Source organism: Rhincodon typus, chromosome 3 (genome assembly GCF_021869965.1).
Source record: "Rhincodon typus isolate 14 chromosome 3, sRhiTyp1.1, whole genome shotgun sequence".
NCBI lineage: Eukaryota > Metazoa > Chordata > Chondrichthyes > Orectolobiformes > Rhincodontidae > Rhincodon > Rhincodon typus.
Window position 1 is genome coordinate 52543519 of NC_063334.1, and position 15133 is coordinate 52558651.

The 15133-nt window shown below is 41.8% G+C and overlaps 1 protein-coding gene across 1 annotated transcript in view; it reads left to right on the forward strand.

The window, feature by feature from the left end:
• Window positions 1-676: 676 nt before the first annotated feature.
• ptch1 (patched 1) overlaps window positions 677-15133 on the forward strand; it is a 60051-nt gene continuing 45594 nt past the window's right edge. Inside the window, exons 1-8 of the mRNA XM_048595294.1 lie at window positions 677-861; window positions 1136-1205; window positions 1361-1452; window positions 6838-7036; window positions 7265-7386; window positions 8909-9056; window positions 10452-10583; window positions 10857-11012. Coding sequence (XP_048451251.1) covers window positions 731-861; window positions 1136-1205; window positions 1361-1452; window positions 6838-7036; window positions 7265-7386; window positions 8909-9056; window positions 10452-10583; window positions 10857-11012 — 1050 coding nt within the window. The 5' untranslated portion in view covers window positions 677-730. The remainder of the gene's footprint in view (window positions 862-1135; window positions 1206-1360; window positions 1453-6837; window positions 7037-7264; window positions 7387-8908; window positions 9057-10451; window positions 10584-10856; window positions 11013-15133) is intronic.

Below are 15133 nucleotides of genomic sequence, written 5' to 3' on the forward strand. Positions count from 1 at the left end.
AGTTTGAAAGTGTGTTCTTCCTTTAAGGGACGAACTCTGTAGGTTCTGTGTAGCACTGCACCGATTTTGTGTTTCAACTCAAAAGGGCATTGGTCATAGAGTCAGAGAAATGTACAGCACAGAAACAGATCCTTCGGTCCAACTCCGTCATGTTCATTCCATACACGCACCACCTACTGCATGAAAACGTTGCCTCTTAGGTCCCTTTTAAATCTTACTCTCACTTTAAACCTATGCCCTTAGTTTTGGACTCCCCTACCCTTTGGACAACACCTTTACTATTCACGCTATCCATGTCCCTCATGATTTTATGAATTTCTATAAGGTCACCCCTCAGACTTTGCCACTCCAGGGAAAATAGCCCCAGCCTATTCAGCCTCTCCCCATAGCCCAAACCCTCCACTATTGGCAACATTCTTGTAAATCTTTTCTGAGCCCTTTCAAGTTAGCCAACTTCCAGTCTTCTGGTAAAGATGTACTGACATACTGATTTGTGAGTAATAACACAACAGAGTGGAAGAAGTTTCAATAAAAATATGTACTTCATGCAAGTAATTTTCGAATGTGGGGTTTGTTAAGAAATCATGAATTTGTAGAGAAGTTTTGCATCAAATCAATATCATTGGAAACACATTGGTAACAATAACTGAAAAATACCCTTTCTCCCTCAGTTGGTGGAAGAGTGAGTCAAGAATTATCATACACACGACAGAAGATAGGGGAGGAAGCCATGTTCAATCCTCAGATCATGATTCAAACATCTCCTGAGGAAGGTGCTAGTGTTCTAACAGTTGAAGCGCTGCAACAGCATCTTAACTCTGCATTTAATGCCAGCAGAGTGCAAGTTTATTTGTACAACAAGTAAGTGACATTGATTTAGTTATACCTCTAAATACTTTCTAAATTATGTGAAGAACTTTTTTTGTCAAAATCAAATGAAATGTTTGCTTTCTATAGGCATTTGAGCCTTTAATGTAGGCCAGTGTACCATATTGTTTTTTTTCAGATCTGTTAAGTCTGGTTTAGTCTTCTTTTTGAATTGTCACTTGACCTTGCAATTTCATTTTATTGTGCCAATGTACTTTTTTTAACTAAGCCTTTTTCTCCTGATGATCTTGTTTCTATTTTTGTTCAGACAGTGGACTTTGGACAACTTGTGTTATAAATCAGGAGCACTCGTAACAGAAACTGGTTGGATGGATCAGGTGAGTTCAGATCCCACTTAAAATTAATAGGAGTTCTTAAAATCAAAAGTATATTCCAATAAACAAAGTAATCTTCCACCTTTGATTTGTTTGATGTTTTGATGTTTGCTATACTTGCTGAGCTATGTGTGATGCCATGTTTCTGTTTTTACCAGCTTATTGAAAAATTGTATCCTTGTGTAATAATCACACCTTTGGATTGTTTCTGGGAAGGTGCTAAGTTACAGCTGGGAACAGTCTATCTGCCGTAAGTAAATCAAGTTTAAGACTATTAGAAAATATTTCCTGTGATGCTTCTTACGTTTATCCTTTTAGTTTAAATATGCAAAGCTAATTGCAAGGTAATGCATTGCCTATATACCTCGATGCAGAATAATAAAAAGCTCCTTCACCATTGTAATAGTCAGGAACTTTAAAACTTTTGAGATTGTGTTAGTTTAAGATTTTCAGTATGTAGACTGCTCTTAGTATTTCCTTAGCTATGGCTTTCTGTACTTTTTTTTTAAGAAAGGTAGGAATAGAAATTGCACCATGACACATATGCATACAACAATATCCAATTTGGAGACCAATGCCCTGTGTGCAAATCCCTGAAAAACATTCAGCTCAGTTATGGGTAAGCAGAATTTTTAAGTGTCCACAGGAACCACCTTACATTTATATGTTTAATAATTATTTTAGGAATTTGTGCAGGAATTGGTTATGACAGAGTTGAACAGGCTGTTCTCTAGATTCTTCAGTGGTCATTGTTTGAACCAGATGGAACAGAAGTGCTCCACCAATTCTACAATGTCCAGTTGCTGCTCCACATCTGTTTCCCTGAACCACTTCCCCGAGCTCACATCCTGGGACTTAACTTTCAAGCTACTTCCAGTGAATCAGGCAACCGGATTTTTTTCAAATGGGTAAGCTGTCTGTTGAATAGCAGCAGAAGCCAGCAGCTTGCCCACTTAATATTAGTGAGAAAAAAACAGTTTCATGCCAGACTTAAATCTCCTGGTTGCTTGATTTGGTCACATGCACACCTAAAATCAGCATCAATACTTTTCTATCCTTTGATCCTTTTATACTGTTAATACAGCTAAACATTGGGTGCGATGAATCTCTGTTCTACCATCATTCACAATAATCAATGGAGATTTTTGCCCGCTGACATCAATTATCAGGGGAATAGTGAAAACATATTTTCTCACATGTGACTGATTATCAGTCACATACATTGAGCATTTTGACGTGGAACATTGTGTAGATTTATAGGATCATGATCCTACCACGAATCATGAGCTGGTTTTTTTGTCTCTGAGTGTTTTGAGGTTTCTTGGAAGGGTGGGTGGGAGACAGGGAATTGATAATATAAAAATGGAATTGTAAATAAGGGTTTTGTGTTTTCTGGTTGGGAGAATTGAAATAATGACTCAAGCCTGGTTAAGCAGATACAATGTGGTTTGAACCACAAAATAAGCCAGCCAAAAGCCTCTCCAGTCTGTCAGCACCAGGAAGAAATTCAAAAGGGGGTATGTTGGTCATTTGCCAGGTTGTCAAAGCGCATAAAGGAGTAAGGTATCATTAGTGGCAATAAAGGTCAGGTATTATGATTGATTCAAGTAGAAGAACTGTTATTATAATACAGGAGGACTGTAATCAGACATTATGTCACAATCTTTTGATGCTGCCAGATGCTAATTTCTTATCCTGTTAATATGAAAAAAACTGACATCATATTTTAACAGTGGAAACGTCTCAGTAGGCACAGACTGTCAGCACATTCATATTAAATGCTAATTTATCTGACAATATCAATCAAAGTAACAGAAGCAAAGTTTGGAAGAGGACATCTAGTAAAATACATTTCTTTAAATTAAACAGAAATAAATAACTAGGAAAAGAAAAATATTCAGCTATTTGGAAGGGCAGTTAACTTATTTGCTGGTTATCTATTTCTGATTTGCAAAAAACCTAGACAATATTATAGTGTCTTTATTCCACTGCATTATCTCCATATATGAGTACTTACTTTTAGCCCCACTTGCAAAATCCTTAATTTTCGTGAGGATCTTTGAGCAAGTTATCCTTTGCTTTTTGTATTTTATTCTCAATGCCTATTCAGCCTGACACCAACTTAGGGTTGGCTCACAGCACTCCAGTGCTTTTGGTAACCGCCAGGAGGTGCTAGAGATAACCTAGGTATGTTCTTCCCTGTGAATTTCTGTACTTCTGCTGGGAATCCTTTCAGCCTCCTGTTTGATGAACGTTATAAATGGAACACCAAAGTACTGAATATTGGATACTAACCTACAACATTCCTAATTCTCCCAAAAAATCACTTCAATACATTGTGCACTGGTGAACTTTATTAAAATTACAATTTTAATTTTATCTTTCAAGAATGTATTGGATTAATGATTTTTATGCAGTTAATTAGAGTCATGGAACATAGAGATGTGCGGCATTGAAACAGACTCTTCAGTCCAAGTCGTCCATGCCAACCAGATATTCTAAATAAATCTAGCCCCATTTTCCAGCATTTGGCCCATATCCCTCTAAACACTCCTATGCATATACCCATTCTGATGCCTTTTAAATGTTGTAATTGTACCAGCCTCCACCACTTCCTCCGGCAGATGATTCCATACAACACCCCTCTCTACGTGAAAAGGTTACTCGTTAGGTCCCTTTTAAATTTTTCCCCTCTCACTTTAAACCTATGCCCTATAGTTTTGGTCTCCCCCGCCCTGGGGTAAATACCTTATCTATTTACCCTATCCATGCCCCTCATGATTTTATAAACCTTTATAAGATGACCACTCAGCCTCCGACTCTCCAGGGGAAAATAGCCCCAGCCTATTCAGCCTCTCCCTATAAATCCAACCCTAGCAACATCCTTGTAAGTCATTTCTGAACCCTTTCTAGATTCACAGCATCCTTCCTATAGCAAGGAGACCAGAATTGCACAAAGTGTTCCAAAAGTAGCCTAACCAGTGTCCTGTACAGCTGCAACATGCCCTCCCAACTCCTGTACTCAATGCATTGACCAATAAATGCAAGCATAGCAAATGCCTTCTTCACTATCCCATCTACCTGCAACTCCACTTTCAAGGAACTATGAAACTACACTCCTAGGTCTCTTTGTTCAGCAACACTCCCCAGGACCTTACCATTAAGCGTATAAGTCCGGCCCTGACTTGTCTTTCCAAAATGCAGTACCTTACATTTATCTAAATTAGACTCCATTTGCCACTCCTCGGCCCATTGGCCCATCTGATCAAGATCTCATTGTACTCTGAGGTAACCTTTTTCGCTGTCCACTACATCTCCAATTTTAGTGTCATCTGCAAATTTACTAACCATACCTCCTATGTTCACATCCAAATCATTTATAAAAATGATGAAAAACAGTGGACCCAGTACTAATCCTTGTGGCACACTGCTGGTCACAGGCCTCCAGTCTGAAAAGCGATCCTCCACCACCACCCTCTGTCTTCTACCTTCGAGCCAGTTCTCCCTGTATTCCATGTGATCTAGCCTTGCAAACTAGCCTACCATGAAGAACCTTGTCAAATACCTTACTGAAGTCCATATAGATCACGTCCACAACTCTGCCCTCATCAATCCTGTTCGGTACTACTTCAAAAAACTCAATTAAGTTAGTGAGACACGATTTCCCATGCACAAAGCCAATTTGACTATCCCTAATCAGTCCTTGCCTTTCCAAATACGTGTAAATCCTGTCCCTCAGGATTCCCTCCAACAACTCTTTGAATATCATTCTAAATCTTCATGAAATTTTATGATTGAAAGTTACAGACCTCTATGTTAAACTTCAATGAAATTGATAGGAGACAAAGTTAAATTTCTTACTGACTTACAGCAGAAGTTGTTGGGACAGACTTCAAGTTTCCCCATTAGGGGATGAGTTCAATATTGTGAATTAGCCACTCATTATACATCTTAATGAGTTTTCCTATTCACTTCAGTGGAAAGAAAGACTGAGCTGAGTGTATAATCAGCGGTTGATACTCTGCCACCAGCTTTTTGCCTGTCAATTGAAGTTAAATTTAATCCCCATGAATGGAAAATCCATACACCAATTTCCCAATATCTGGTGTGGCAATCCTCATTTAAGGCTGCTAAAGATGCAAATATATTAATGATTTTTCACTTTTATACCGCAGCAATGTTACGTAGTTTCAATTTTTCTTCATTTCTGTAGTTCTGGAGCTATCAGTGGACTGCAATGGGAATGTGAAATGGTTCAGTAGGCTATCTACAAAAATGGCTCCAATAAAAGTTGCACATTTTAACTTGATTTCTGTCACTGTAAGGAGAAAGCAAATATCTAGCTTTAGCAAAAAAATTTGTTACCCTCTCTTAACATGAATATCTAGCCTAAATAGTAAAATATTTGTATACGTTGCATGGATATTTGATGCTAAGTAGTATCATATTGAACAAGCTAACTGAATATTTATAGCACAAAACAACAGACCATGCGGCCCAATAAGTGTATACCAGTGGGTTGGATTTTACTAGCAGGGAGATGGGAGTGCTGGAAGATGGTGAGGGAATAGGAGTGGAATTTATATCACTACTATACTTTCACTACTACTTTTCCACTACAGTGCCATCTTGCCAATGGCTGAGAAGGTGGCAAATGCCTTTCCTAATCAGAGACCAATTGAGCCATTTAAGGACCAATCTCCCTCACATCCCCCTGTCACTGGCAGTTTAACAGTGGCAGGTGAGCCCTCCACCATGAGGCAAAACTGCCAAGTAAACCATTATAGTCTTGCAGTGGGTTCAGTGGTTTGCGGGCGGAGTTGGGACTGCATCCGTTCAGGCGCTCATTGGGCCTGGCATGTGCTCCCCACCATCAGTGCTCGCGGCTGATCTCACTAAGTCATGCATCTCCCAACTATGATCTCATCAGGGTCTGCGTGACTGCTGCTTGTGCCCCCCAAATCCACCTACCTGGTCGGGTAGAATTCATCCTTCAGTAGTATCCTCTTTATCCACTTGCAGTTCCAGCAGTGACCACCGTACCTGTGCTGTCAATGAGGCTGCTGGCCATTTGATTGACCTACAGCTGGGTGGATCGGTCTGATGGGTGCCCACCCCAATGTCAACCAATCAATTACCTATTCCTCTGGCTCCACAAAATGTGTTTCAGGATCCCACAGACAGCTAAAATGGGGTCACAACATGTTGGCAGATCTCCACCACAAGAACAAAGTTCTAGCCAATATTTATGGCCAACTGCATATCAATTATGTAATTCATGGCTCATGATAGACACTAACCATCTGTTTTCAATGAATTGTGAAGCTAGTTTCATAATGGGCTGGAAATCTACCCACCCCACCAGCAGGTTTAGTGGTGATGGGCCTATAAAATCCAGTATAATGCCTGGCCTTCCACATACCAACCTTAACTATTTCTCCAACCACTTTGTCCATGAGTCCACTGACCTCTTAACTGTCGGGGGATGGGGGCTGAGAAGGAGGCAGTGCAGTTTGTGGTGTTGAGGAGGCAGAGATCTTGACCCCCAATAAAAGCCCACCCATTGCGACTCCCCTTAGCAGTTACCCTTTTACATGTTATTTTTTAAATTAAAAATGTTATTTTTTTTTGACAGAGGTAAACTGCAGTTGCAGTGGACAAATCTTGACCCTTTAGAATTCCTGGAGGAGTTAAAGAATCTGAAGTATGAAGTGGGTGGTTGGGAGGAGATGCTGAACAAGGCTGAAGTTGGACATGGTTACATGGATCGCCCATGCCTGAACCCTGCAGATCCAGATTGTCCACTTACTGCCCCGAATAAAAACTCAACGACAGTAAGTATTAAAATGTAATCCTTCTACCTAAATTCAGATTCATACCATAGAAATTATTTATGAGATTTCATTCTGAAACGCTGACATTGGCAATTTTAGCTTCTTTAAGTGTTAATTAAAAGTGTATCTGTATTATAAATTGAAAGAGTGTGGAAACTCATGAACTCTGTTGTTACAGTTTATAATTATATGGATGTTATCCAGTAATGATGCTTTCTATGTTTTCAGCCTTTAGATATTGCCCGGGTATTAAGTGGTGGTTGCCATGGGTTGTCCAGAAAGTATATGCATTGGCAAGAGGAGCTAATATTAGGGGGTACCACAAAAAACAGCAGTGGAATACTACACAGGTAAATGACCAAACCAGACTAGAGTTGAAATCAGTTTGTACAAACCAAGTTACAGTCAGTCTCGTTTCAATGTCTAGCAATTGAGAGAAAGAACAGCACAAAATTGAAACTTAACCAAGGATCCTTTGGCCAAGGCTACTTTATGAGATTGTTTACGGAGGGTGGGTAGATGATCTTGGGTAAAGCACAAGATTGCCAGCATCAGTTCGGAGGGGAGGGTAGCCATTGAGAACCAGACCCCTGTTAAAATTGATGACATCCACCCTACTACTTTCTTCTCACATCATTCTTCCTGTGAACGCTGTCCCCCGACCCCCAACCCCCACCGCCCCCCCCCAACTTCTACCTCACTTACCTATGTCCAGGCTCCCTCATTGTTTCAGCATTGGTACTGTTGGCAATGAGGAACTGAAGGCCTCTGTCTGCCCTGCCTCCTCATTCTGAACCTGTTAGTGTGTTTCAGAACCTCCTCCCCTTACAGGAGATATTCACTGAGTGATCATCTGGGAAGGGAAACTTTTTTTTATCAAGTTGAAGAGTGGAATCTTAATAGTTTGCAATATGGACCTTTTTAAACTATTGAGGGGTCTTGGGAAAAACAACTTTTTGTAAAGACACAGCTATTTAAATGAACTGTTTTAAAATGGCCTTGTTTCCTATAATGTATGGAAATGCTTGGATAGGCAAATTTGAATGTATTTTTAAGTAATGTATGATTTAAACAAAGAAGGTTAATTCAATGTGGACCAGTACTTGAGTCTGGTTCAGAATGTATAATGTTATTTAAAGCCACTGAACTATCATTTGTGGGCGAATTTTCATTAAACTGAAAAAGGGAGCAGTCCATAATCCTCAAATAAAAGCAACATACTGCACTGTATATCTGAAACAAAGACAGAAAATGCTGGAGAAACTCAGCAGGTCTGGTAGCATCTGTGGAGAGAGAATGTCCATAGATGCTGCCAGACCTGTTGCTTTATCCAGCATTTTCTGTGGCAATCTATAAACCTATTCACAGATTGCTTTAGTCCAGAAAAGGCAGTGTTTTGATTTGGAGTGTAGTAGAATGGTACTGTCTACTTTTACCCCGCTTGAATCCCAACTTTTTTCATCTGTCCACCATGATACAACTACCTTTGTTAACAATCATGAAAAGCACAGTTGTAGCTTCCTGCCTTGAGCATATAGGCTGTTACTAAACAGATCTCGATAAAAGTTTCCAAACTGGTTTCAAGTGGTATTCAACTTTATGTTATACATGACTCAATCAACTAATCAACAAAATAGGACTCTTTCAAAACAAAAAGTATTCTCTTAATACAAAGCAACGGACTGGCACATTGTGTTTATTCAGAAGTTCATTCACTTAAATGGTGTCTTAGTTTAATAAAAGTAATGTTTTTAGAGGGTGAAAAAATAGCTGAGAGCTCTTGAGTATTTCATTTATGACTTTGTAAACTGAGTTCTCTTCCTGATAATGTTTATTTTTTCCCATCCCCCAACTCTCTGTGCCTCTGTTCAGTGCCCAGGCTTTTCAGACTATGTTTCAGTTAATGACCCCCAAGCAGATGTATGAGCACTTCAAGGATTATTACTACGTTTCGGATATCAACTGGAATCTGGACAAAGCTGCAGCGATTCTAGAGGCCTGGCAAAGGAAATATGTTGAGGTAAAATGGGGAGAAAAGTAAATTAAAAGTGCTTTTGTTTGTAAGGTGAGACCAGTATGTTGGACTAGTATATAAGTAATAGTTTAGGATCTAAGGAAGGGGTTAACTACCACAATATACATACACTGTGTAATATTGTGGCCATCCATCTACTTATGAGATCTTGCTGTAAGAAGAAGGACTGATGTATTTGCCCCACATAACAACGGACACTGCTTCAGGTTATATATTATGTATGAAGTGCTTTGAAACATTTCTTCAAGAACTGCAAGTTTTGCATATACATTGCAAACCATCATTTGATAATTCCAAGTTATTCTGAATAAGTAAAATCATATTTAGCATTATTGTTTTTGTGTATTTGTTTTTCTTTTTAATTTGTTAGAATAAGTTGCATTTCAGTGTTTAGAAAACTTTGCTTATAAGGCTGTGTGTAATAGGGAGGATGTGTCTGTTGAATGGTCTATTTAGCCTCCAGATGTGGTTTCCTGCAGTGAAGCCTGCTTCTGTCTCTCTTTGCTTGCCCAGCCTACAAAAAAAAATTACGCTATGCAGTGCCTGATTTGAGATAAACCTGTTGGGATTCAGAATCATTGGTACAGCTTTATTTTTGCAGTACTACCTGTGGAGATTGCATTTTTAGTACAGACAAACATTGTGTTAATACTTCAACCAAACTTATAATAACATTTGTTTTCAGCTGCATTTACAAACATAATATGGAAACAAACAAAGGCTACACTGAACTGAGCAACAGTCGCCCACTGTGATTGTTACTCTGTTTATTAAAAAAGGTGTCTGGAAAACATTAGCTAGGCACAGAATCTGCTCACAGCTGCAGTCCCATTGGTAGGGTCAGGTGACATCATCTGGCATTTGTTTCCCGGGCAGTGACCTTTCTGAAGCAGCCTGTGACCCTGTGTGCTGGCCAGTCATTGAAGCATGAATGAGAAGCCATGATTTTTTTTTGGCTGAAGAAGAACCTGATGAATTGCGATGTGGTGACTTTTACTTTGGAACGGGGTGTGGGGTGCTGGAAGTTGGCTAGTGGAGAAATTGAGAGAGTTTTACGTATAAGCAGAGTAGGAGGTTCATAAGTATCTGAATAGCAGAAGTTCAGTAATTCAGTGCAAATAAAACAAGAAGCATGAAATAACTTATCTCAATTTCCGATGTTACTGTGTACCTTAGCTAAAATTCAAAAATTATGACATAGACTATAGGAAGGCTAGAAATCTTCAATCTTAATTGATTAATTATTAACTCATCTGGTCATTTTTATGTCCCTTGTTGAAACTGTTCTACAAAAACTACTAAATTTAGATACATTTACACTAAAAATTCTTAAAGGCAATCAAATGAATATTTATTTTAAAAGTTATTTTCTTTTTCTAGGTTGTCCATCAAAGTGTTGCACAGAATTCAACCCAGAAGGTTCTTTCTTTCTCTACTACAACTCTTGAGGACATCCTCAAGTCATTTTCAAGTGTCAGTGTTATACGAGTGGCTGGTGGCTATCTTCTTATGGTAAGGTATTCTATGCATCTGAGATTGCAGCTGTGGACATAATAGCATTAGCAAAATTAAACAATCAAAAACAACATTGCAAAGCTGTTATCTAAGAACTAATTGATCAGACCTTCATAAAATTGTCACAGTTCATAGCACACATGCGTTTGAGTGGGACTAATGCATGAATTCCTTGTTTTATTTTGAGTTGCATTAAAATAATTCTTTGTTTGGAAAACATCAAGAAAAATTGGATTTTAATGCTTGTCTTCTCCTTTGTTCTGCTTGCAGCTTGCCTATGCCTGTTTAACCATGCTACGGTGGGACTCCGCCAAGTCCCAGGGTGCTGTCGGGCTGGCAGGCGTCTTGTTGGTTGCACTGTCAGTGGCTGCAGGATTGGGCCTGTGTTCTTTGATTGGAATTTCCTTTAATGCTGCAACAACTCAGGTACAATGTAAAATCAATTCCTTTGTACCAAAGTAAAAGAAGCTATCTTCTTCAGCGTACTATTTTATATGATGCTATTTGTTATATTATCCATCAAAAGAGGGGTAATTTATCCTCCGTATGACCCACAGATTTTGTTGAATTTTAAGATTAAGTCAAATAATATTATAATGACATCTTCATCAAGGTCTGTGAACAATCAGTTCCCAGAGTAAAATGGAGGGGATAAATGGCATTTTTCTTTTTCAATTCTATTAACCAGTTGAATTTCAACAGAGTATTCTAAATTTCGATCAGTGCATTTATTTGAATGCCTGACTGACTAGAAGATTCTGGGACTTTTTGATTTTCTAATGCCTAACTAAGAAAAAAATTATTTAAAGGGGGCCGTGAAAATGTCGCCATTTCTAAGAGATGGTGGATATGACCCAAAAATGTCAGCTAAATGTTGAATGACTTGTTCAGGTCTTTAGAGAAAGTTAAAATAGTATCCACTGACGTGGAGATCGCCCCACTTGCTGCTGACGTCACTAACTCCGCCTCCACACCCAGCTCCAACCCAGCCACCAGCTCTACACCCAGTTCCAGCCCCAAGCCCTGCCGGGTATTCACTATCCCCCCCAGATCACCCCCTCACTGAGGACAAACGGTCAGTCCTCAGTAAAGGACTCACCTTCGTTCCCCTATGCCAACATATCAATGAATTCCATTCACGTTTGGACATCAAACACTTTTTATGTCACCTCTGCCTCCGCGCCTATTTCTTTAGCCGCGATTCTAAACCCTCTACAGACCCCTACTCCCACCTTCAACACACCTCATCCTCCTGGAGACCACCCCAAGGCCTCCTACCCTTCCTCAACCTCTTCATCTCCAGCTGCCGTCGCGACATCGATCGCCTCAACCTCTCCACCCATCTCACTCACTCCAACCTCTCCCCTACGGAACATGCAGCCCTCCGCTCCAACCCTAACCTCACCATCAAACCCGTGGACAAGGGAGGCGCAGTAGTGCTCTGGCGCACTGACCTTTACATCGCCAAGGCCAGGCACCAACTCTCTGACATCTCTTCCTACCGTCCCCTTGATCATGACCCCACCCCTGACCACCAAAACATCATCTCCCAGACCATTCTTAACCTCATCACCTCAGGTGACCTTCCACCCACAGCCTCCAACATCATGTTCCCCAACCCTGCACTGCCCATTTCTATCTCCTTCCCAAAATCCACAAACCCTACTGCCCCGGCTGACCCATTGTCTCTACCTGCTCCTGCCCCACTGAACTTATCTCCGCTTATCTCAACTCCACTTTCTCCCCGCCAAGTCCAGGAACTCCCCACCTACTTCCGGGACACCACCCACGCCCTCCACCTCCTCCAAGACTTCCAATTCCCTCGCCACCAACACCTCATCTTCACTATGGACATCCAGTCCCTATACACTTGCATCCCCCACATGGATGGCCTAAAAGCCCTCCGCTTCTTCCTGTCCCGCAGGCCCGACCAGTCCCCCTCCACCAACACCCTCATCCGCTTAACCAGACTCGTCCTCAACAACTTCTCCTTCAACTCCTGCCACTTCCTACAGACTAAGGGGGTTGCCGGTGACACACGCATTGGCCCAAGCTATGCCTGCCTCTTCGTAGGATACGTGGAACAGTCCCTCTTCCGCAGCTACACTGGCACTACCCCCCACCTCTTCCTCTCCTATATCGATGACTGTATTAATGCTGCCTCGTGCTCCCATGAAGAGTTTGAACAGTTCATCAACTTTCTAACACCTTCCACCCCAACCTCAAGTTTACCTGGACTGTCTCTGACACCCCTCTCTCTTTCCTGGACCTCCCTGTCTCCATCTCTGGTGACCACCTTGAAACCAGCATCTATTTCAAGCCCACTGACTCCAACAGCTACCTACACTACACCTCCTGTCACCCACCTTCCTGCAAGAATGCGATCCCCTACTCCCAATTCCTCCACTTTTTCCGTGTCTGCTCCCAAGATGGGGCTTTCCACTCCCAAACATCCCAGATGCCCTCTTATTTCAAGGACCACAACTTCACCCCTCTGGTGATCGAAAATGCCCTCAACCACATCTCTTGTGTTTCCTGCAACTCTGCCCTCACATCTTCTCCCACCAACAAAAATACAAACAGAATCCACTTTGTCCTCGCATATCATCCCGCAAACCTCCGCATCCAACATATCATTCTCTGCCACTTACGCCACCTACAATCCAACCCCACAACCAAAGATATATTTCCCTCCTCACCCCTATCTGCCTTCTGGAGGGACTGCTCTTTCCGCGACTCCCACGTCCGCTCCACACTTCCCACTAGCCCCACCACCCCTGGCACCTTTCCCTGCAACTGCAGGAAGTGCTACACCTGCCCCTACACCTCTCCCCTCACATCCTTTCAAGGCACAAAACAATCCTTTCACGTTAGACATGGGTTCCCCTGCACATCCGTTAGCGTGGTTTACTGCATCCGCTGCTCCCGATGTGGCCTCCTCTACATCGGTGAGACCAAGGGGAGGCTCGGAGACCGTTTTGTAGAGCATCTGTGCTCTGTTCATGGCAAACAACAACACCTCCCAGTTGCGAACCACTTCAACTCCCCCTCCCACTCCCTGGGCGACAGGTCCATCCTGGGCCTCCTCCAGTGTCACAATGACACCCCCTGGAAACTGGAGGAGCAACACCTCATATTCTGCCTCAGGAGCCTACAGCCCAATGGCCTAAACATGGACTTTACCAGTTTCAAAATCTCCCCACCCCCGGCCTCATCCCATGACCAACTCTCCCTCTCATCTCTGCCTGACACAACCTGTCCATCTTCTCTCCCAGCTATCTGCCCCTCCCACCTCACTGACCAATCCCCACCTGCATTCACCTATCACCATCCCACCTACCTTCCCCAGTCCCACTCCTCCTCTCTCTATTTATTTCTTAGCTCCCTTCCCCTCCGTATTTCTGAAGAAGGGTCCCAACCCGAAACGTCAACTTTCCTGCTCCTCTAATGCTGCTTGGCCTGCTGTGTTCCTCCAGCTTCACACTGTGTAATCACTTTTCAAATATTTGTTCAGGGAAAGGGATTAAATGGGATGCTGCCAGAGGCTAATACACAATGATCATAGTATTTTCAATTTGAGTAATGTTGGGCTAGATTTTTGCAGAGCTAGAGAGACTCCTCAGACCTGTAAAATTGTGGCTGGGATCTGTTCTCAATACTTCTGGCCCCATTTCCTGCACTCCCAATTTTCATCAAAGTTCAAAGGTCTTAATCCCATAAAACTTGGTGGCATACACACCACATATGCTTCAAACAAATGGCGATGTGTAAAAGTCAAGGAGAAGAATCCTTAGTAGGTGAAGAGTGACCATTGTCAGTCTGTAAGTGCCTCCACAATTAATCAAAGAGCTCATTTAATTAACACCACAAGGGTTTGGCCGTCTTCAAATGCTGTAGGTCAATGGCAGCAGTCTGGGGATTACAGATAGGTCAGTAGAGATGCAGTTGAGACATTAGTCTTGAGGGATGGTCCAGTTTATCCGGTAATGAAAGAAACGGACAGATTGAGGTTGATAGAGCAATTAATGTTGTCCTTGAGCAGGACCCATAATGATCTGTTCCCACTGAGTGAGTAGGAACTGTAGAAGGCATACAGGATTCGTACTTTGGGAGGAGGAGATGCATGTCAGCTGTTGAGTGGGCATGATACATAACACACTGAGAGTTATAGAACACTAGCCTAGGTGTGGTGTGAATGCAGTAGCAGAATTCAAGTGAGTGCAAGCCTTGCGAGTATGAGGTAGAAGAAAGACAGCAGTTACCCTTGTGGAGCACAGAAAATTATTGACCTTCTTGGATGCGTGGCTGGCATATTATTTAATGCAGAACACGCCTTGTGCTGCGTTATATTTCCGGGACTGCTGAATCTGTTAGTATGATATTCTTTGGCATCCAGCAGGAAAAAGGGCTGCCCTGTCCACCAGTATCTTCGGATTTCTGTTGTGGAGTGGGCACATTTTCAAAATCAAGCACTGCCATTTGAGAGGAAATTCCTGACTTTCAACATCCGCAGTGGTATAACTGGGCTTTTAAATATGACGCCAAAG